At 37.8% G+C, this 24,761-nt stretch overlaps 1 protein-coding gene across 2 annotated transcripts in view; it reads left to right on the top strand.

Moving 5' to 3' along the window:
* The window catches only part of FAM81A (family with sequence similarity 81 member A), a 65,863-nt gene extending 41,790 nt beyond the window's left edge, over positions 1 to 24,073 (top strand). Inside the window, exons 5-9 of one of the 2 annotated variants that reach the window (XM_074327655.1) lie at positions 8,912 to 9,041; positions 10,753 to 10,859; positions 16,864 to 16,999; positions 18,591 to 18,786; positions 21,765 to 24,073. In XM_074327655.1, the coding sequence (XP_074183756.1) occupies positions 8,912 to 9,041; positions 10,753 to 10,859; positions 16,864 to 16,999; positions 18,591 to 18,786; positions 21,765 to 21,889 (694 nt within the window). In that variant the 3' untranslated portion in view covers positions 21,890 to 24,073. The remainder of the gene's footprint in view (positions 1 to 8,911; positions 9,042 to 10,752; positions 10,860 to 16,863; positions 17,000 to 18,590; positions 18,787 to 21,764) is intronic. The other variant, XM_074327654.1, reaches the window with a different exon arrangement.
* Positions 24,074 to 24,761: the final 688 nt, after the last annotated feature.

The following is a 24,761-nucleotide window of genomic DNA, read 5'->3' as shown; positions in this document are numbered from 1 at the left end:
TTGTTGAGCATGCACCCAGCTATGTTAGAACCCTAAGGCTGTCTTTCATGACTGTTTTTTAAAGAGACAAGAATGATGTGTTTGATTCAACTATTCGCTGAAATAGCTATATTGCTTTACCCTCTTTTTTATATATATGTTATATATAAATATGTATTTATATATAATTTCAAACATAAAAATGTGCAAGTTTCACCATTTGTTAACTTTTCAGTCCATTTACTCTATTATTATTTCATATATAAAATTTTCTTCTGAAACATTTGAGAGTAAGAATAACACTGTTTTTATAATAGCATAAGAAAACCAGAGTTGACTTCACTGAGTATGTTTTCTGGTGGGAGGCTTTGGTATCCACACCGTGTCCCTTCCAGCCTCGCTGCCCTCTCTGCCTCTTTATTTATAAAGGTACACAAGTGATATGTACTGGTGATAAAAAGAAAATGGAGGCTCACTAGTCCCATCTCTGTTTTATTCCTTAGAGGTAACTAGTGTTAACAATTTGGTGTCTGTACTTTTAGGATTATCTCATACATAGTTATAAAAATAACATTTTATCATTGTAGTAATATAATGCAGCATAATTACCTAACAGCGTGATTTTAATTTTACAAAGTATTATTCATATTTCCACATGATAATATATCGTGGGCCTCCTTCCAATATGCACATAGATCTAGCCTACTTTTTAATTGGATATAGAGTATTCTGCTCCATGTATGTACCATAATTTAATGTATTTAACCACTCTTGTATTAATGGAAATTTATGTGGTAGTATTTTTGTTTTCAAGTGAGACACAATGCTGAAGCCAAGCTATAGTTAGTGAAAACCATGAGCCATGAGCTTCAGGATAATTTTGACATCTTTCCGAATAACTTTTTCACACATATTCAGTCCCTTGAACATCTTTGTAAACATGGTGCAACTGGTCTGCTGTAGTGATACCTCACAGTTTCCATCCAGAAAACTTATGTTTGGATTGGAAAATAATGCCTTTTTATATTATTTTTGTATTTCATGGTATGTTAAAACCTCAGATTTACACAAAGATGGTTTAAATAACATTTTGCTAAAAATTCGTGAACTCAAAAAAGAAGGGTCTGTATTTGGTGTCATTTTTAACCATTATTTGTGAAATGGAGGTGATTTGTGAGGACTAAGTGAAATAACATATGTCAAGTATCTTGTACAGTGCATGGTATATAGTAAATAGTCCTTATATTTATTCATTCACAAATACTTATTGAGCCTGTACTCCCTGCAAGACAATGTGCTGGACACTAGAGTTTTAGTGATGAAAAAGTCACCATCCCTCCTGACATGCAGTTTGTCTTTTATCTAGCAGGGAGACAGACGTGAAATAATTTACTGCAAAACAATTATTTAATTTCTCTAATGATTCAGATAATTTAGTTTGGTTTTTCTTTGCTCACAGTTTTGTTTCTTTGGGGTTAATACCTACAGAGGGTGCCAAAAAAAAAAGTATACACATTTTAAGAAAGAAAAAAACTGTATTAAAATTGTAATACTCAATATATACCAATAACAAAAGATGAAATACAAGTCATGTGAATACATTTTTTTGTCACCCCTGGTAGATCAAAAGGTACATAGAAATATATTTATCTTTCAAGATTTGGGATACATACTGCCAAGTTGCCCTCTAGAAAGCTTGTAAAATTTATTTTCTCACTTGCATTCTACAAACTCCAGTGTTGGGCTTTAACATTTAAAAAAGATTACCAATGCAAAAGAACAGTGGCATAATTATTACTTTAATTTGTGTATATTTTATTATGAATATTGAAATTTTTTGAATGCACATATGCAGTTTGTCAGATTGTTTTAAAATATTTTTTAGTGTTTTAAACATTTAAGTCAATGTTTTAAAAAAAAATCTGTCCTAATAAATTTTTTTCTGTTACTTGTAAAAAGAACTGTAGCATTTTAACAAAATATCTGAGCTAAACAAGTTCAAGTTAGAGAAAATGTGAGGCAATACCATGTAAGGACTTAAGAAGGGTGGAATAGTTGGACTCGGAACTTACTTTCTTCAGAGTCTACAATAAATTGTATTTTCCAACATTTTTCTCAATTTGCTCACCTTTATTTCTTGCTCCCACCCCTTCCCTCTGAGTGCTTTTTTCTTCTTACTGAATTACATTTTTTAGTGACTCCTGTATGGGATTGTGGGTGATATATTTCTTCATCTTTGTATGTCTGAAACTGTCTTTATCTTTATTTTGCACTTATTCTTGGATGGTAGGTTATTTTCCCTCAATTTTTAAAAGATACTTCTTCTCCATCATCTTGTGATATCTATTGTCTTCTGATATCTATTGTGTGCTGTCAGTCTTACAGTCAGTCTTTGGTAGGTTACCTATCTTTAGCCTGATTTATCATGGATTATCTGAATCTCACCATGCCCTATTTATTTTTACTTACCCCACTTTGTATTCATTAAATACTTTCAAGCTCATGTCTTTCCTCAGTTTTAGTTGTTGCCAGCACTCACACTTTAAATATGGCTTCTCTGTCATTCTCTCCATTTCCTTCTTCTGGAATTCCTCAATTCTTCCTTGACCTATGTTAGCATCTCTTTATTTGTCCTCCTTGTTTCTTAACTATTTTTCATGTTTTAAATCTGTCTTTGATGCATTCTGAGTGAACTCCTTGGTAGTACTCTCTAATTCACTAATTCTGTCTTCAGTTATGTCCAATCTGGAGTTTTTCAGGTCTATTAAGATATCTCATGTAGCAGAATACTCTATGTGTACTTTATTTCCAGGATTTCTAAGTTTCTTTTCTTGTCCACTATTCTACTTTCATCTCTGTCTGTTTTTGTTTACTAATTTAGAGTTCTCTTCATAGATGTTAATCTGTCTTTGATGTTTTTCTGGTATCTTAAACATATTTATTTTAAACTCATTTGATCCCAGTTTGTTTGGTTTTTATGTTTTCCATAGCTGGTAGAACCCCACTCAAGCCTCTGGTTTCAGTTACCCTGTCGTGAGTGGAGCTAGTTCTTGCCTCAATGGCCCCATGGGAACTAAAACTTCTTACTTTCAGATATAGAGCCCCAATAAGCCTTCAGTACCAGCTGTAGCAAAACATATGCTTTGCTTTATCTTCTGAACCATCTGTCTACTTTCCACTTTCTCCCATTCTTTTTTAAGTGTCAGCAGTCTTCTAGAAGATGCTAGCATAGTGGGTGTGACCATCTGTAAATCAGGCCTACCTTTTTCTCCTTCAGTCCACCTGGTCATCAAAAACTCAAGAGGCCATAAGTATGAGTTGAAGGAAAGCTGGCACCATAGCAGGAGTAGATGCCGTGGGAGTTGGGGCTCATGTAATTTACTTATGCCTTTAGGACCTGTTCAAGCCTGATATCAGTATATACCCCTTTCCCTCAAAGATGGAGTGCTGCTCAGTGCCCACCTTTATGGCTTGGTACTCATGATGGACTTCCCGGATTGCATGGTCACTTAATGTCCCATGCTTAGGTGTGCCATCTCTACTATAGTATATTAGCAAGCCAGCAGCTACTTCTTAAAGCATCAGTGATTGTTTTGGACCAGGGGATGAGTTTGCTCTAACTCCTTAAAGGTCCATTCTGTGACTCTCCTATTAGGGCTAGACAGAGGCTTCCTACACAACTTATCTGCCACCAATACTTTGAGCATTATAGGAACTGTCAAGTTGTAAGTCTCAGGGGGGCAGAGTGGCTTTCACTGCAGCTTAGACCAGCTGCAGGGATTTCCCCTGCTCTGGACCCCACTCAGAGCATACAGCCTTACAGGTGATTTGGTAAAAGGTTAGGAGCACTTTCAAATGTGGTAGAAATTGCCTCTGAAATCCAAAGAGGCCCCAAACTTGAAAGGGCAGAAGTGAGAGAGATTTCTGGTAAGATGACAAAGTAGATAAATGCTGTGCTTACATCCTCTAATGATCACATCAAAATTATAACTAAACTACAGAACAACCATCATTGCCTGAAGTCTAGCTGAACTGAGATCCTACAACTAAGGATATACAGAAGAAGCCACATGGAGACTTATAGGAGGGGCAGAGACATGGAAAGGGCTGGTACCACACCTATGTGTGGCAAATTAAAATGGGGAGGGATATCTTGGTTGCAGAGGTTCCCCCTGAGAAGTGAGGGTTCCCAGCCACATACCAGGCTCCCCAGCCCAGGGTTCCAGTGCCTGGAAAAGAAGTCCCCACAACTCTGTGAAAACCAACAGAGTGTGACAGAGTCCCAGGTGTTCCTTTCAAAGGGTCCATACACAGACTTACTTGCTGATGGACTCACTTGCTCTGAGCTCCAGTACTGGAGCAACAGCTTGAAAAGTACCAGGGACATATGGGGAGGAACTGAATTGTCTGGCTCAGGGCGAGGGCTGGAGGGGCAGCTTTCTCCCAGAAAGAAGTGCTAGCAGAAGCCATTCTTCCTTTGTTGAGCCCTCACTACTCCAAGCATGCAGACTTAGGCACCATATCTGAGTCTCCATTAACCTGTGTGACACTGTTCCCCGCCCTCTGATTCCCTGAGACCCTACCCCACCCAACTTGCATGCCCACCGAAGCCACTTCCAGTGGCTTATCCATACAAATGGCCTGTCTTGGCTAATGCTGAGGACTTTCCTAAAATCTCTCAACCCCACATAAACAGCATCTGGCTCAGTGTACCCCATACTTCTTGCTGAGTAGCTACAAGGCTGGCATTAGAGGAAGCTAGTCTTGGTTCGAGGATTGGCCTCTCCCAGGCACCTTCAAGTCCAGTGCAGGTGGTGGCCATCTGTGGATTGTTTTGGGGCTCATTCTAGGTGGCCCCAGGCAGGGCACAGGCTGCAGCTGAACTCAGTGATTTCGAAGATAAGGTAGTAGTAAACACCTAATCAGAACAGCAAGAAGAAAGAATAATAAAAAAAAAGTTTAAGGAACCTCTGGGACAACATCAAGTGTACCAACATTCGTATCAATGGAGTACCAGAAGGAAGAGATACAGAGCAAGGACTTGAAAACCTATTTGAAGAAATAATTACAGAAAACTTCCCTAACCTGGCAAAGGAAATAGACATACAAGCCCAGGAAGCACAGAGTCCCAAACAAGATGAACCCAAAGAGGCCCACACCAAGACATATCATAATTAAAATGCCAAAGTTTAATCCTAAAATTTATATGGAACCATAAAAGACCCTGAATAGCCATGGCAATCTTGAGAAATAAGAATAAAGTGGGAGGTATCACGATACTTGACATCAAATCATCCTACAAGGCTATAGTAATCAAAACAGCATGGTACTGGCATAAAAACAGACACATTGATCAATGGAACAGAATAGAGAGCCCAGAAATAAATCCATGCCTATATAGTCATTTAATCTACAACAATGGAAACAAGAATTTACATTGGGGTAAAGACAGTCTGTTCAATAAATGGTGCTGGGAAACCTGTACAGACACATGCAAGAAAATGAAGCTGAACCACCTCCTTACACCGTATATAAGAATAAATTCAAAATGGATTAAAGACTTAAATGTAAGATCTGAAACCATAAAACTTCTAGAAGAAAATATAGGAAGTAAATTTGCAGGCATTACCCTTAGTAATATTTTTACTGATATTTCCCCTTAGGCAAGGGAAGTAAGAGAAAAAATAAACATATCAGATTACATCAAACTAAAGTTTTTTCACAGCAAAGGTAACCATCAATAAAACAAAAAGGCATCCTACTGAATAGGAGAAGATATTTGTCAATGATACATCTGATAAGGGGTTAATATCCAAAATTTATAAAAAAAAACAAAAACAACAACTCAACACCAAAATGATAAATAACCCAATTTAAAAATGGGCAGAGGACACGAAGAGATATTTTTCTAAAGAGGACATACAGATGGCAGACAGACATTTGAAAAAATGTTCAACCTCACTAATTATTAGAGAAATGCAAATAAAAATCACAATGAGATACCACCTCACCACAGTCAGAATGGCTATCATCAATAAATCAACAAACAACAACTGCTGGCGAGAATGTGGAGAAAAGTGTTCCCTCATGCACTGCTGGTGGGATTGAAGATTGGTGCAGCCACTATGGAAATCAGTATGGAGGTATCTCAAAAAACTGGAAATAGAACTACCTTATGACCCAGCAATTTTACTCTTAGATATCTATCACAGAAATTCAAAACACTAATTTGGAAAAATTTATGCACCCCTATGTTTATTGTAGCACTATTCACAATAGCCAAGACATGGAAACAACTGAAATGCCCGTTGGTAGATGACTGGATTCAGAAACTGTGGTACATTTATACAATGGAGTATTACTCGGCCATAAAGAAGAATGAAATCTTGCAACAATAGGGATGGACCTAGAGAATATTGTGCTAAGTGAAATAAGTCAGAGAAAGACAAATCCATATGATCTCACATATGGAATCTAAAGAATAGAATAAATGAAACAACTAATCAGAAACAGTCTCAGAGATATAGAAGAAAAAATGAGGGTTGCTAGATGAGAGGGAGGTGGGGATGAGGGAGACGGTCAGGGGATTAGAAAGCACAATTGGTAACCACAAGATTGCCATGGGATACAAAAGACAATTTGGGGAATATAATCAATAATGTTGTAAAGATTTTGTAGTTATCCAATGAACACTTATCTTATTAGGGAGACCACTTCATGGACGGTGTAGATGCCTGACCACTGCAGTGTACACCTGAAGCTGAATAATAATGAATGTCAACTATAATTAAATATATACATATATAGTCAAAGGATGTAGAGTACAGTACAAGGAATAGAGTCAGTGGAACTGTAACAGCTATATACGATGTCAGAGGGGCAGTAGATTGGGGGAGAGGGGTTATCACTTTGTGAGGGGTATAAATATCTAACTATTACATTATTTTGTACACCTGAAACTAATAATTAAAAAAATTATTTTTTAAAATGCCAAAGTTTAAAGACAGAGAGAATCTTAAAAGCAAGAGAAAAGCCATTAATTACTTACAAGGGAGCTCCCATATGACTGTCAGCTGATTTCTCAACATAAACTTTGCAGGCTAGAGGGATTGGCAGGAAATATTCAAAGCGATGAAAAGCAAGGCCCTATAACCAAGATTCCTCTACCCAGCAAAGCTATTATTTAGAATCGAAAGACAGATAAAGAGTTCTTCTCTTCCCAGAGAAGAAAAAGCTAAAGGAGTTCATCACCACCAAACAAGTATAACAAGGAATGTTATAGGGACTTCTTTAAGACAAAAAGAAAAGATAAAAAATATGAATAAAATGACAATAACTACATATTCATCAACAGTTATTTTCAATGTAAACAGATTTAATGCTCCAATCAAAAACGTAAGGTGGCTGAATGGATAAGAAAACAAGACCTTTACATACGCTGCCTACAAGAGGCTCACTTCAGATCAAAGACACACACAGACTGAAAGTAAAGGGATGGGAAAAAGCTATTTCATGAAAATGGAAACAACAAAAAAAGCTGGGGTAGCAGCACTTATACCAGACAAAATGACTTTAAAATAAAGATTATAACAAGAGACAAGGACCCAGTAATCCCACCTCTGGATATTTATCTGAAGAAACCCAAAACACTACTTTGAAGGGACATGTACATTCATATGTTCATTGCAGCATTATTTACAATAGCCAAGGTGTGGAGGCCACCTGGGTGTCCATCAGTGGATAAATGGATAAAGAATAAGTGGTACATTTACACAATGGAATATTACTCAGCCATAAAAAGAATGAAATCTTGCCATCTGCAGTGACATGGATTGACCTGCAGGGTATTGTGCTGAGTGAAATAAGTCAGACAGAGAAAGACAAGTACCATATGATCTCACTTATATGTGGAATCTAAAGAACAAAATAAAGAAAACAGAAACAAACTCATAGAGACAGAACATTTTGAGGATTGCCAGATGGGAGGGGGTTTGGGAAGATGGGTGAAGGGGGTAGAAGAGATTAAGTGGTACAAATTGGTAGTTACAAAATAGTCATGGGGATGTAAAGTACAGCATAGGGAATATAGTCAATAATATTGTAATAACTATGTATGGTGTCAAGTGGGTACGAGACCTAACAGAGGAATCACTTCATAAGTTATATAAATGTCTAATCACTATGTTGTACATCTGAAACTAATGTGATACCCTGTTTCCCCAAAAATAAGACCTAGCTGGACAATTGGCTCTAATGCATCTTTTGGAGCAAAAATTAATATAAGACCCAGTATTATATTATATTATATTATATTATATTATATTATATTATATTATATTATATTATACCTGGTCTTACATTGTAAGACCTTACTATATAGGACCTGGTAGTATATTATAGTATAGTATAGTATAGTATAGTATAGTATAGTATAGTATAGTATAGTATATTATAGTATATTAAAATAAGACCAACTCTTATATTAATTTTGCTCGAAAACACGCATTAGAGCTGATTGTCCGGCTAGATCTTATTTTTGGGGAAACACGGTATTGTATGTCCATTGTAATTGAAAAAAATTTTAAGTTATTTAAAACTAAAAGAAAGGACAGGGGTGGTACTGGAGAATGACAGACCACCTCCGGCACACTCTTAAGTTTTTTGTAATTGGGCCCTCACAGCATGTGGGTTTGTATGTGGCTTTGTACTCATGAGCATTGTAAAGCCTTTGCTCCTTTGATGGTTACATCTCTAGTCTTATTAAGCACATCCCTGTGGTTTAACTTAAAAACCACAATGAGGACAGCTCTGTGAATTCATATGATCCTCTGTTAAAAAGAATGACTCATAGTGCATTTTATATTATATAAGGAAGCCTTAGTGCTTGTTTTTAAACTTTAATGCGAATTAGCTTTGGTGTTTGCCTGAGCAGGTGTGACGCCAGCATAGCCAGACTCTCCGCAGAACACAAAACGACCTATGAGGGGCTCCAACACTTGAACAAGGAACAGCAAGCTGCCAAACTTATCTTGGAAACGAAAATCAAAGATGCAGAGGGACAGGTATGACATATTTCAGATAGCCATTTAAAAGTGCTAATTTGTTCTGAGCTAAGAATAACATGATATTAACTGTTTCTTATAGGAGAAACTACCATGTTTCCCCAAAAATAAGACCTAGCTGGACCATCAGCTCTAATGCGTCTTTTGGAGCAAAAATTAATATTAATATAAGACCCGGTCTTATTTTAATATAAGACCAGGTATAATATAATATAATACCAGGTCTTATATTAATTTTTGCTCCAAAAGATGCATTAGAGCTGATGGTCCAGCTAGGTCTTATTTTCGGGGAAACACGGTAGCTAGGGCACCCAGCATAAGCATCTCTTTTCTTTACTTCTTCCTTCCTTCTAAGTCACTAGAGTGGTCCTTTGTTAGGATGGCAACCGAAAAATCTTTCAAGGATTCTTTCTCTTCATTTGTAAAACAATTAATATATTCTAGAAATTCTAAATTATAACTCCAAAACTGCTTCTTACACAGGTAAGTGATCAAGCAGTCTTTTACATGCCACTTGTTCCAATTTTTGGTTCAGGAAATAGTTACTATATTCACTGGGACCCATCATACATTCTACCTAATCCCATAGTCTGTTTGTGGGGAAAAGATAGGACAAAGCTAGGGGGTATGCTGGCTAATGAATTTCAGAGTATTTCACCTTGAAATTCCAGATGAATTTCACAGAGCAAACTTCTTGGCATTTCACAGTTTGTTTTTTGACCACTTAAAAGTTTCCCTTTGCCATAATGGGGCCTGTCTTTCTATGACTTTCCCCAAGTATCTGCCCTACTACTCACTTCCTCATTTAAGGAGAAACTATTCTAGTAAAATGGGATATCTGGTCAATTTATTGGATTAAAAATACTCACTACATCCAGTAAGTATCTAAATCTACTTACGTAAAAAACACAGATATTATAAAACCATGAAAAAAAGAGAATAAAATGTCAAGTCCAATATTTTTTTTCAAAGAATGAGTAAGGATAGAATTATTACATCAGAAAATAGATGCTAAGGAAACATTAAGATTCTTGGTAGCCTAGCCACATAAAATAGATGTAGAAATCCATAAAAAGAGATATACTTTTCCTTTGTTCTGGATCTGATAAATACTTGTTCCAAGAATCATTAAGTAAGGAACATTGAACATTATAATTTTTTGCAGAAAATAAAAACATTTCTTATAGCACTAGTTTTATGTTAAATGTTAGTAAAAAGACAAGGGAAAAATAGGTAGGCAGTGGGAAAAAGGAGTAGGAAGGATGTAGTTTACAAATTATATTTTCTGATGACTGAACAGTACGGAGGTAAATCTGGGAACTTAATGGATTTTGTAAGTGATAAGTATTCCAAATTCTCTGTGACTAGCAGCCACATTCATAGTAGAAATTTCACTGTGAAAAATGACTATATTTTGTGCTAGCAGGTGGAAACAGTGTTCCTGAGCAGGAACTGGGCTAGCTTATCAGAGAACTGTCAAGTTTAGTGCTCCGTCCATAATGAATATTTTGGCAGTGCCACTGGTCTTGATATTTGATGGGTGTGTATGAAAGCAAATGGAAGGGGAAAGACAAGGTGAACTCCTAAATTAATGTATTAAATTAGATAGAATCATCATGCCATTTGACTAGAATATTGCTTTCTAAGTGTTTTCTGAAATTACCTGTGAAAAGGTTTGATGTGATATTTACAAGCCAAGTCTCTTTTTCAGATTTCTCAGCTTTTGAACAGAGTGGACTTGTCAATATCAGAGCAAAGCACCAAACTGAAAATGTCCCACAGAGATAGTAACCACCAGCTTCAACTTCTGGATACTAAGTAAGTAATCAGTTTATAAACATTTTTTTGGTAAAAGTTCTTTATGAGCTTATTCGATACTAGTTTTTTTCCTCTTTGTTTTTATCTATTGCACAAAGTGAAAACAATACTGGAAGTTCAAAGGAAAATTTTCCATGTAGCATGCTGTCACTTTACCTTCCTAATGTTTGTTTTTAGTACTAATAGTTGGATAATAACTCATAGGTTGATTCAATAGATATTTATTGAGCACTGGCTGGGGTGCTGAGGATCAGTAATGAAGAAAAACACTCTGTTCTCATCCTTGTGGAGTTTATAGTCTAGGCATTGGGTGAGTGTTGATCAAACAATGACTAAAATAAGAGTTTGCTATGTTATTACTAATTTAGATAAGTGCTTTGAAAGAAAGGTACATAGTTGTGGTAGGCTGAATAATGGCCCCTCAAATATTACCACATCCTAACCCCTGAGAATAAGACATCTTACATGGCAAAAAGGAACTTCGCATATGTCATTAAGATTTTTAAATCGGTAGATTGTCTTGGGTTGTTTGGGTAAACCCGATGTAACCCTTAGAGTCCCTATAAGAGGGAGGCAGGAAGATGATAGTCAAGAGACAAGGCAATGTGACATGGAAGCAGAGATTGGAGTGATGTGCTTTGAAGATGGAGGAAGGGGCCACAAGCTTTGCAAGCTGGAAAAGGCAAGAAAATGATTCTCCTTTCAGAGTCCCCAGAAGGAACCACCCCTGCTCACACCTTGACTTTCGTCTAATGAAACTGATTTCAGACCTCTGGTGTGCAGAACTGTAAGAGAATAAATGTGTTGTTTTAAGCCACCAAGTTGGTGGTAAGTTGTCACAGCAGCCACAGGAAACTAATACAGTGGTGCTATGGGAATGAATCACAGAGGCCTGGTTGTAGGCCTTCCTGAGGAGGCGATGATATTTGAAGTAAGAGCTGAAGAATGAATGGAATTCACTAGGTAAAAAGAACACAGGGGATGAAATAGCCTATCTTGGGAGAAATGTGGCATAAAGAAACTGCAAGATGGCAAAGGTGGCTGGAATAGAGAGGTGGCTGGAGAGGACAGGGGCCAGCTGGCAGGGCCTAGTAGGCCACAGTCAAGACTTTGTGTTTCTCTCTTTGGTGCAATAAGGAGCCACTGCAAGATTTTAAGCAGATGAAGTGATATAATCAGATACATGTTATTTTTTCAATGGCCTTGTTTGCACTTGGAAATGGATCACAAGGAGTCAAAGCAGCGGTGGAAACATCAGGGGGAGAGGTCTGCATCAGGGTGATTTTGAGCTACCCGGTTAGTGCAGTATAGTTTGTTACACTTTCACATTTTGTTATGGTGACATTCTAAACTACACGTGCCCCCAGTGAAACTCATCTGCTGCTCTTATGCTCTATCAGAAAACCATACAGCTTTTCCTGTCATGAGGCTTCATGAGCTTCGCATGTTCCTGCCAGAGCAGAGCCAGCAGTGACTACATATGTGTCTGTGTGTGTACTTGTGTGTGTGTATACACACATATATGTGTACTTAATTTAATTTTTAAAGATGACTTCAGTATGGAACTTCGTTAGAGACTTGTGGAAAGTTGAAATTAATCATTCTCCAGGCTCTCACATCTCATTACCTCCATGTTTAATGCTGTTTCAGGGTTGTTGCCAGTTTAACAGGAATTCTCTTAATGAAAACCATGTTTCTTTTCCTCTGATTATCATATTTATATAATTATTGAGTTATGTCACCATTTCTCATAGAGCCTACAAGCTGGCCAACCAAGTACAGAAAGGTCTCTCCAGTCCTCTTCCTTCCATCACATAGGAAGAAAATAGACATCTTAGTATTTTTCCTTCTGTGAATTAATTGCCTTAGGAGGTATTACCGTGTTTCCCTGAAAATAAGACCTAACCAGAAAATAAGCCCTAGCATGATTTTTCAGGGTGCTCGTAATATAAAATAAGCTCTACCATATTTCCCCGAAAATAAGACTGGGTCTTATATTAATTTTTGCTCCAAAAGATGCAATTGGGCTTATTTTATATTACGAGTATCCTGAAAAATCATGCTAGTGCTTATTTTCTGGTTAGGTCTTATTTTCGGAGAAACACGGTTCTAGTCAGGAGACATGAACATCTTTATTTTTCTTCCTACAATTTGAAGTTTAGAAGCCTACATACAAGGCTGTTCACAGAGGAAAGGAGACAAAGCCTGGGGCCTATGTGAGGTAGAAAGTGACCCAAAAGGTGAAACCCAGTTGGATTAACTAGGAAAAATCCCATCCTATTTAGAGATCATAAGGAAACTTACCTGTCTAAATCTTGGCTCTGGGTAGAGTAGTGAAAGTTATTTCTTGAAAATTCAGGACCACAACACCACCTTTAGATGGATTTAGAACTAGAATTCACATTACCCAAGTCACTTGAAGAAACCCACAGTGGATACTTATCTTAGAACGATACTGATTTGGTAGTGGCCTGAGATGCCCAGCAGAAGCAAATGCAAATCTTCAGTCTTCAAGTCTTCCCACAGACAGATGAAATACTAAGGAACATGAATTTACAATCAAATATTGTAAAACAGTACAAGGAGAAAAGCCACATAAGTGATAGAGTCAGGAGAAACAACAAAAAGCAGAATCAGACTGCTGAATATTGCGTATATAGGAATTATTGGATAAAATAAGTATATGTGTATAAATGTATGTATGTGTATTCACACACACACACACACACACACACACACACATTTTGAAAGTATGTCTAAGAGACAAGAAATGATCAAAATGACCAGTCAGAATTGAAAAACAACCAAATAGAACTTCTACAAAATATAATAATTGACAATAAAAGCTGTAACCTCTCACCACACCTGACCAGGGAGTCTGAACAGTGACCCCAGGTAGCCTTGGAGCCCAGCCTATGGCCCCATTTGATGGTTGAGAACAGCCTGCAGCTTTGCCCAGGCATGGAACCGAGCCAACAACCCTGCTTAAAAGCAGAACACGGCCTGTGACCCTACCTGACCAGGGAGCCCAGAAAATAACTCCACCTGATCCCAGAGCACATCCTCCAGCCCCACCCAGTTACAAGGTACAGCTGGTGGCCCCGCCAGACCAGGGAGTCTGGCCAGTGACTTCACTGAACAGTGAAGCACCACCAGCATCCTGCTCAATTGTAGAGTATAGCCTGAGGTCCTGAATGATCCTGACACCAGCCTGCAGCTCTGCCTGAACCTGGAGTCCAGCCAGTGGCAACATCTGGCTGGGGAGCAGAGCTTGGGGCCCCACGTGATCAGGCGCATTTGCACAGCCGAGCCTGCTGTTGTGCATGAATTTGGAGCCTAGCCAGTGGCAACATCTGGCCAGGAAGCACAGTTTGGGGCCCCACCTAGTCAGGTGCAGTTGTGGAGCCCACCTTGTAGTCTTGCCCAATCATGGAGTCCAACCAGCAGCACCACTCTGCCAGGGAATACAACCTGCAACCACACCCAACCAGAGGTAATTGCAGAGCCTGGTAGTTAGAGGCTCCACTTGACTATGCTTCACTTGGCTACTGGTTCCACTAGCCAGTAGCCCTACCTAGCCAGGTAACCCAGCCAGTGGTCCCCACTACCTCATAGCATGGACAGCATTCCTGACCGACTAGAGACCTAACAGACGTATAGAGAAGATTCGACCCATCAGAAGCAGAATACACGTTCTGAAGTGCACACAGAACATTCTCTAGGGTAGATCTTATATTAGGCCACAAAACAAGTCTTAACAAATTAAAGAAGATTGAAATCAAACCAAGTATCTTTTTTTGACCACAATAGTATACAACTAGAAATCAATAACAGGAGGAAAACTGGAAAATTGACAAATATGTGGAAATTAACCCATTCCTGAATAATCAATGTGTCAAAAAAGCTCAAGAAGGAAATGAAAAAATCTTGAAATAAATGAAAATGAAAATGCAACATACCAAAACATATGGGATGCGGCAAAGGCAATTCTGTGAGGAAAGTTTACAGAGATAAATGACTACATTATGAAAAAAGAAAGACCTTGAGTAAACAATCTAACGTTATACCTCAAGGTACTAGAAAAATAATAAGAAACTCATCTCAAAGATAGCAGAAAGAAGGAAATAAAGATTAAAGTAGAAATAAATTAAATAGAGAATAGAAAAACAATGGGAAAAAATAAGCAAAACTAATTGTTGGTTTTTTTGAAAGATAAACCAAATAGACAAAACTTGAGCTAGACTAACCAAGAAAAAAAGAAAGAGAACTCAAATATATAAAATTACAAATAAAGAGGAGACATGACAGATAATACCACAGAAATACAAGGGATCATAAGAGACTACTATGAACAATCATAGGTTGTTCATGGGTAAATTCTATCAAACATTTTTAAAAATGATTAATGGCAATCGTTTTCAAACAAGTTCAAAAAAATAGAAGAGGAGGGAACATTTCCAAACTCATTTTATGAAGCCCATATTACCCTGATACTAACGCCACAGACAAACACAACAAGAAAACATCCCTGATGAACATAGATGCAAAAATTCATAATACCTCGTAAGCTATATAAATGTTTAATCAGTATATTGTACAGCTGAAATTGATACAAAATAATATTGAATGTCAACTATAATTGGAAAATTAAAAGGGGGGAGAAAGGTGAAGGGGAATAAGAGGTCCAAATTTCCAGGTATGAAACAAATAAGTCATGGGGATGCAATGTACAGCATGGGGAACATGGTCAATAATATTGTGATAGTGTGGTATGGTGTCAGATGGTTGCTGGATCACTTCTTTAAGTATATAAGTGTTGAATAACTTTGGTATATACATGAAACTAATGTACTATTGTATGTTAGCTACATTTTAAGAGAAATCTTTTTTAAAAAAAGCAAAATCCATGAAGAAAAAAAAAGATTCAAATTAGAGAAAAAGAAGTAAAATTATCCATGTTTGCAGATGACATGAACTTATATGTAGAAAACCCAATAGAGTGTACCAAAAAACTGTTAGAATAAATGAATCTAGTAAAGCTGTCATGATCTGTGGTCAGTCTCCCTGGTCAGGCATGGCTGCAGACTGAGCTCCACAGTCAAGCGAAGCTGCTGGCTTGGCTTCCTGCCCAGATAAGGCCAAAAAGTTTTGTTTTGAATGATACGACCAAGAAGTTGTACTTATCACTTCTTCATGTGTCCCATTGCCCCACTTCGCCATATGACCACACCTAGCTGCAAGGGAGGCTAGGAAATGTGGCCTCTGGCTAGGCAGCCATGTACTTGGTCCACATTTGAGGATTTCTTAATAGGGAAGAAGAGGAAAACAGGTATTGCAGATAATTAGGGGCTTCTATTACAGTGGGTGTTCATTTCATTATTTTTTTAAGTTACATATATTCTTTTGTATCTTTTTTACATTTCATAATAAAAATAATTTAAAAAGTAATTAAGGGAAGGCAGCAAGTGTGAAGTGTTATTTTAAGGAATTTGGAGAGGGAAAGGACTAGAGGAATAGAGGGTTATGTTTTTTCATTCACTTTTAGTTTTGATTGCAATAGGGAATATCTGCATGCAGCAAGAGCAATTTGGAGAACATAAGAGAGAAAGGGATGCAGGGGGAAGAGCCCAGGGAAAGAGGGAAGCCTGGACGGGAGCTGAGACACTGTCCTCTGAGCTGGGAGCACTGGGAACCCTCTGAACTACAAAAATTAACACGTGACATGGCTCAGTGTCACTGTGTGACACCTCAGTGCCCACACTGTCAGCTCTTCATGGGTAGGAAGTATTATCAGGTGCTTTTTGTCTGTTGTATGTATTCTTTCCCTCCCACCCCTTCCCAATTTAGCGCTAAACGTAATTTTAAGAAAAAGTAAGTATGTAATTCTGAGTGAGCTGAGTTTAATGCTGACATATTAATGAGAATTTTGATAGTTGCAGCCTGAGGTTGTTTGATGTCATTTTAAAATGGTTTTACATCTAACTTGCAAACTTTCTTATTTCAGATTTAAAGGTACAGTTGAGGAACTCAGTAATCAGATTTTATCTGCACGAAATTGGTTGCAACAGGAACAGGAACGGATAGAAAAAGAACTTTTACAGAAAATCGATCAGCTTTCCTTGGTTGTTAAGGAAAATAATGTAGGTATTGATGTTTAGTAATAACACATTAAAATTATTTGGTATGGGTCTGCAATGTTTGAGTAATACCTAGTACCTAGTAACTTATCATTGATTTATTTAGCACCACATTAATCTGTTCAATTGTGTCTTGCGCTAGAACCCATTTCCATGGTTCATATTGCTTCTTTGTAATTGTTATAAAGAGATGGAGCACTTTGACTTATTTTAATTAACAAAGGCTAAGGAGAAAATTTCAATATTTTCAGCTAAGATGAAGTAAAGTCAAGACCTTAATGAACCAAATAGTCCATCTGCTTTTCTAAATAAAACTGACAATTACAAACTTCATCCTAGCTTGTTTTTAATTTCATGATCTGGTAAAAAGCATTGACTAGATACCGCCCCCCTCCCCAGACCCCTCAATCACACTATAATCACGGTGCAACAAGTAAAAGAGAATCCACTGTTTTCTTTTCCATCTTCCTTCTCCTTTTATCCCACTCACCCATAGAACTTAGATTTGCAGAACTGCTCAAAAACCATATCAAGAAAGCCTTGCATATGTAATATTCAAAATCAGTAGCCTCTGAAACTAGTACTTGGCTGGCACATGTTTTGGTTTAGTTATTAATATTTAGCCTAACCATCTCCCTCTCCCTTCTCTTTCCTTGCACTGCTTCCTCCTGTGGGACTTTGATGGAGCACAAGTGATGGTGCAGTTTGCATCTCTGGCTCTGCTTTCTCAACACCCAGCTGTTGAATTGCAGATGCATAGAACAGCATCAGGAGAGCTTTGTCTTGCCATAGCCCACTGTCAGCTTGGTGTTTATAGTCCTGGCCTCCAAAGCTCACCTGTCGGCATGGCTCCCCATAAAAATGAAGCATGGTGGAAAATAAAGGAAAGAAAATATTTAATATTTCAAATATTTCTTCAGGTGTCTGCCATATTTTTATCAGATCTACTGATTGATTTACTTAGATTCATACTACTGTATTTGTAGGCCTGCATCTTTGGATCACTGTTATTTGTCCATGTGAATTTGTTTAATAACTAACAGTAAACCCCAGGGTATTGGTGGCTCTAATAGGATAGAAGCTTATTCCTCTTTCACATAGAAGATGTCTGGGTGTGGGGATTACAGGGCTGATGTGGTAGCTTGCCAGTCCTCAGCCACCCAGGATCCTTCTGACTCAACTCTGCCAGTCCTAACGAGTGACCCTTGCCCTCATAGTTCAAGATGTCTGAATTCCAGGAACAGAAGAAAGAAGGAAAGGGCAAAGATATGCCACAGCTGTCTTTTAACTTTTCCTGGAAGCTGCCGCATACACTTATACTTATGTCTCATTGGCCACAACTTAATCATATGGCCACCCCAAACTCAGGAGACATAGAAACTGTAGTCTTTCTTCCGGGTGACCTTATTTATACCCAGTTAAAAATCAGGGGTCTCTTGTGGAAGAAACGGAGAAAAGATATTAGGGTGACCAACAAGCAACCTCTGTGATTCTCTTTCCTGCAGTCTGTTGTTAAATGATCTTATAACTGGTGCAAATGAAATACAGACTTACTTTTTAGAGTAATCAGTGCGATTCTTATCATGGATCTCAGGGAGCCAGTGAAAGGGACATGGAGAAGAAGCTCAGCCATATGTCAGCCAGACTTGACAAAATAGAAGAGAGTCAAAAGAAGCATATGGAAGTGCAGAGAACAAGACAAGAAGAGGAGAAGGTGCACGGGCGAATCAGCAAGCTGGAGTTACAGATGAGTGAGGACATGAAGGAAATGAAAGCAGAAGTTGATGCTGGTAGGCCAAAAAGAAAACAGCTCTCATGATTTATTTCGTATTTGATCTAAAAAACAACTAATTGGTATTCCCCTACAACTGCCCATGAACCTGGCTAATGGTAATATCAGTGAAATGTCCTTAGGTGAGTTTCTAAGTCGCTGTGCTGTATTGAACTAAAACATTGTTTCAATTCCATATACATGAAGAGCCACCATGAGAGACAGGTAAACAAAACAAAAATTGCTTAGCTTGCAACTCTGCACTTTAGTGCCATTTGCGATTCTTTCCATTCATAGCCAAGGTCAATATGTCTCAGAAATAAGCACATATCTTTGAGAGGCTTTTGAAGGCTTTATTGTATACTGTTGGCAGTATACCACAATGACAATGAATGGTTTTCCTTTACTTAGAAATCAACAAGCCCATTAATTCACACTTGTTTAGAAGAAAATGTTAGAACTGATTTCAACTTCTGAAGCACTGCCACATAACGGAGGGATTAGATACACACTCTGAGTCAGGAATATAGAACTGGAACCAATCAGTGTAAGTTAACCAAAGACAGATCTTAACTCAATATGAGGCAGAAGTATAGCAGGTCCTTGAATAATGTCATTTGATTCAACGTCGTTTTGTTATAACATTGATGAGATGCCATGGGAACTTAACTCGTGTTTATATCAATTAGCCTATGGTAAAATTGGTTTTGTTATAGTCATTTTGCTTAAAGTTGCAGAACCTATTGATGACGTTAAGTGGGGACTTACTGTATCCTCAATTAACGGGTCCTGAAAAGACACTGGTAGCTTTGTGAACTGGAAAACTCTTTGTTACTAAAGTATTCAAATGGAGCCTGGTTGATCATGGTCAGGAAAGAAAAGACAGTTTTGTAGTGTGAGAAGAGGGACAAAATTATTTCCTAGCTCCTTCCAATTTCCATAATTTTCTTCTATGGAATTGTGGTATTTTGGCCACATGGAGATAAAAATAGTTATTTATCCCAAGGATAATTTTGTTGTTATCATCAAACATTTATTATTTTATTTAAGTAGAAGCCACAATTAAATTTATGAATTGAAGACCTTATAAGTATAAAAATGAATTTTCTTTCTTGGTCTTTTAGGCTACTAGAATATGGTACTTGTTTTCATCAGTGTTTAACTTTGCATCATTTCCTGAGTCAATTTATTATCATTTATTCAACACTGAGATTTTTAACATTTAGTACCTAATAAGAAATGCATATGAACCTTTTTTAAATTAAAAATATTTATTTTTTTATTACACAATCAATACATTTCTTAATAGAAAAACGTAAAGCACCAAATATTTTTTAAAAATAACCTTCTTTCACCCAGAGGTCATTTTTATGTATATCTTTGTATACACATAGGCTATATGCTTTTTCAAATGAAGATTCATGTTATACATGCTGATTTGTAACCTCCTCTTTTATTTAGTAATATATGTATCTTTTCTTTCAATAACAACAGTGTTTTTAATAAGTAATGTTTATACTTTTTTTCATGAATTGCCACATAAAGAAATTTTTATGAGAGAAAATTCTAAATTTACTAATGAAGACAAGACCTTTCAAAAATTTATTTTATAAACCAATAGAAATACAGAATAATATGAAATGCTCTTTTGAGGGGGAATTTTTCTTTTTTATCTTTTTATTTTAAAATAACTTCAAATTTAGAAAAACTGTAAGGACAGTCCAAAAACTCTATCTTATCTTTCCTCTAGGTTAACCAATTGTTAACATTTGGGAAATTTGCCTAACCTCGTGTATGTGTGTGTGTTTAATTTTTTTCCCTAAATCATTTGGGAGTACATTTCAGAAATTATGATGCCTTTTTTTTTTTTTTTTTTAAGATTTTATTGGGGAAGGGGAATAGGACTTTATTGGGGAACAGTGTTTACTTCCAGGACTTTTTTCCAAGTCAAGTTGTTTTTCTTTCAATCTTAGTTGTAGAGGGTGCCGTTCAGCTTCAAGTCGTTGTCCTTTCAGTCTTAGTTGTGGAGGGCGCAGCTCAGCTCCAGGTCCAGTTGCTGTTGCTAGTTGCAGGGCAACGCAACCCTTGTGGGAGTTGAACCAGCAACCTTGTGGTTGAGAGGACACACTCCAACCAACTGAGCCATCCTAGAGGCAGCTCAGCTCAAGGTGCTGTGTTCAATCTTAGTTGTAGGGGGCAGAGCCCACCATCCCTTGCGGGACTCGAGGAATTGAACTGGCAACCTTGTGGTTAAGAGCCCACTGGCCCATGTGGGAATCGAACCGGCAGCCTTCGGAGTTAGGAGCATGGAGCTCTAACCGCCTGAGCCACCAGGCCGGCCCATGATGCCCTTTTACCTCTTTATTGTTTCAAACTATATACTCTAAGAACAAGAACGTTCTCTTAAATAACTATAGTACAGTGCAATATTGATGAAATATTTTTCAATGTTCAGTTTTCAACTTTTGCCATTGTTTCCTTTATAGCAGACCTTCCCTGATTTAGGTTCTAATCCAGAATCACACATTATATTTAATTAGTGCACTTCTTTATTTGGTCTCATTTAATCTGAATCAGTTCCTCAGTGATGTTGACATCATCAAAGAATACAGGCCAGGATTTTGTGGAATGTCTCACAGTTTGGGTCTGTTTGCTTCCTCTCAACTAGATTCAGGTTGTAGGTTTTGGACAGAAATGACACAGAAGTGATGTGTTCTTCTCAGGAAACTTTCTCAGGAGCTACCTGATGGTAGTTTCTCCCAGTACTGGTGAAGTTAGCTTGGTTAAAGTGTAACTGCCAGATTTCTCCAAAAAGTAATCGGTAGGGAGATACTATGAAGCTATGTAACTATTCAGTTTCCCATCAAATTTTTGCTCCAGCACTTTTAGCATCTGTTAATAATTTTTGCCCAAATCAACTATTACTACATGTGGTAGAGTTTGATACAGCATTGTTTTATTAATATTAACTCTTGTGAAATTTACCTTTTCTTAAAGGATTTACAGCCATCTATGAAAGCATAGGATCCCTCAGGCAAGTTCTTGAAGCCAAGATGAAGCTGGACAAGGACCAGCTACAAAAGCAAATCCAACAGATGCAGAAGCTGGAAGCTCCCATGTGAAGGGAGTTGGGACAAGGACCTTGGCGGTGGTTCTGCCAGTGGGGCTGGGAGCGCGGTACGTCTGTAGCCAGGCTGTCGTGGCATTCGGGATTGTTCTAGTCATGGTGTGCATGTGCCAGGAAATGTGTGTTCGTAGGTCTAAATGTTTACCTTGAATCTTGAAAACACTCTAAAAGTATTAAGTACAATTTTCACCACTTTATTCCACTTCTCTAAGTTCAGATTTGGAAAGGCTTTTATCCCCTTCACGTTATGAATGAAAAGACTTAATTTTCCTTCAATGCTTGATGCTCTAGGCAAGATTTTACATTTTTGAAAAATGTCATGGTGATTTTTTTAAATTAAGAAACTAATGAATTATCACAGAAACATGTTGCTCCTCACCCTAAAGAAAGAGAACGTCCTGATAGATTGGAATTCAACCTTTGAATCCATATTTGGATTTTGTTATTGTTGTCTGTGCATTTCTTATATTGGTTATCTTCTTATAAATCTTCTGTCTTTTGGAGGAAGAAGGGACTCAACATTTGGGAAAAAAAACCTCACCACTTATGTAATGAAAATAGTTTAAAAACTGAGAACTGCCATATAGATTACAAATTAAAATGAAAATTTAAGACAATTATTTAGATAATGCAAGGCACAATATTTACATCAACCACCTAGTTAAACCAGGTTTTAATATTGAAAACATTTTTCAATTATCCACAGCCTGTTTAGTGATAGCCATATATTTAATAATGAAATGGTGGTTAAGAGTTTGTTTATTACACAATTAACTGTTCATCAATCATAATAGAATGTAAGAATTTTTCAGGCTTTATGACCTCCTCTTTAAATGTTTCCAAAATTAGCACAAAGTGCTAAGGTTTATATATACTTACTGTATTCTTGTGCCTTGGTTTTATCACGTCAATGCACTGTACCCTATAAAAGTTTTGCAGACAAAATAGAAGGCATGATAATACATCAGAGTTATGATGTAAAAATGGGATCCTATGTATTTTTTAAATTCTAAAAATTTTATCACTGTTAAGACATTAGTCATTCAGTATTATTAACAAAATAGAAATTCATACTTTTGTATGGACAGAGAATCAAATTGATATTGTATTTATAACACTGTCAGGAAACTTTCATTTTGAGCAACTTTGGAGACCCTGGGTGTTTTATTTTCATTCGCCATATTTGATTAGTCGTTGAAAATTAGCACCAGTGCTGTTTGTTCACCTATGTATGTAAGAACTGATAGTGAGACACACGCCATTCTAACCTGTGAGGGTGCCCAGGAGAAAGGAAACAGAAATACTTTTAAAATTTTAAAAACTTTTTTGTTGCTGTTTGCTGAGGACTCAGGAAAAATTAAAGCATTTTCTATTTTTAGGATAAATCATAAGTGAAATATCTAACTGGCTATTACTGTTTACCCGTATAAAATATGCTGCTAAAGTACATACTATCTTACCCTCAATGGCTTGACAAAATTGTTTTTTAATTTGGAACGGAGTATTCATTTGAGGAATATGTCATACGTACTTCCTTATTTTGTCACAAATCTTTGCATCTCTATATAGGAAGACTATTTCCACTAAACAGTAAAAAAAAAAAAAAGGCTAACGCTCTTTTGCAATCAGAAAGTGAATTTCTTTTTGTGATAGAGTCACCGTGTTTAGTTCAGTTCTCCATGTTTAAGCACAAGCCACAGCACAGAGAGCCACGGCCCCTCCAGCGTTGCTCTCCTCTGCGGTCTCTGAAAAGGAAGAATCAGCACCAGTGACACCTGGGAAGAGGGGAACAGAGGACACCTGCTGGACTAAGGTAGAGGGCATGATGTGAGCAGGTGACGCTTGGCTGTCCGCTGAATTGCTCAGGTGCTTCTGATGCTGCCAACGCCACATCATGAGCTCTGGCAGGGGTTCTCCACCACGGCTACATGTTGCAATCCCCAGGGGAGTTCCAAAAGCTACCGGTGCCTGGGCTGCACCCAGGCCAACTAAGTCAGAACCTCTGGGAGGTGGGACGCAGGCATCAGTACGATCACGGGCCCCTGGGTGATTCCTGCACTGGGGAGGTTGTGAGCCACCACGCTACAGTGTACTCTTATCACCAAAGTTTAAATGAAATCAGCTTCCGTGTTCTTTCCTTTACCAGGAATTTGCAATAAAAAAGAATAAAATTTCCAAATGTATGTGATGTATGATTTTTAAAAGCCTTTTTAATATGAGGCGAACATTTCAGAAAAGGCCATAGGAAGTGCTCCTCTTCCCTTTCTGTGGAAAGCCTGTGGTGGTTGAAATAATGTGCTCCAGGTCCTCCTGGCAGACCTGCTGTGGACTGGGAAGTCATGGGAGCTGCTCCATCTGTGGGTCCCTGAGGCCGCTGGGCCCCTTCTTGCCTCTGGAATAAGGCCAGATGTCGTTCTTAGTGTGAGCTGTGTGCCCATGCTGCTACCTTGGGGTGTGTTCACTCATTTCATTGTAATTACAATGACTTGGGTTAAGTGCTATTCATAACCCATTTTACAGATGAGAAAACGTAGTCACCTAAAGGTTAAGCAGCTTGCCCCATATCCTGCAGCTTGTAAGTGGGAGCTAAGATTCAAACCAGGCAGACTATTTCCGCAGCCTGGGCATCTAACCAGCACACTATCCTACCTCTAATATCCTTGCTTCCACATAACTCTGACTAGACAGGCCATCAGCTGCAGCCCATGTCTACATGGCCTTATAGTTCTGCCAACTGAGTTCCTTTGCTTTTTAATGCCCCAACTCCAAATACTTATGATAGGCAATTGCATTAGCTCTGCTTAGGTCTTCTTCTGGTATCAGTGGAGGCAAGGGAGGTGGGGTCATTTGGTGCCACAGGACTGTAG

Source organism: Rhinolophus sinicus, linkage group LG03 (assembly GCF_036562045.2).
Source record: "Rhinolophus sinicus isolate RSC01 linkage group LG03, ASM3656204v1, whole genome shotgun sequence".
Classification (NCBI taxonomy): domain Eukaryota; kingdom Metazoa; phylum Chordata; class Mammalia; order Chiroptera; family Rhinolophidae; genus Rhinolophus; species Rhinolophus sinicus.
This window is presented reverse-complemented; position numbering and strand designations above follow the sequence as displayed.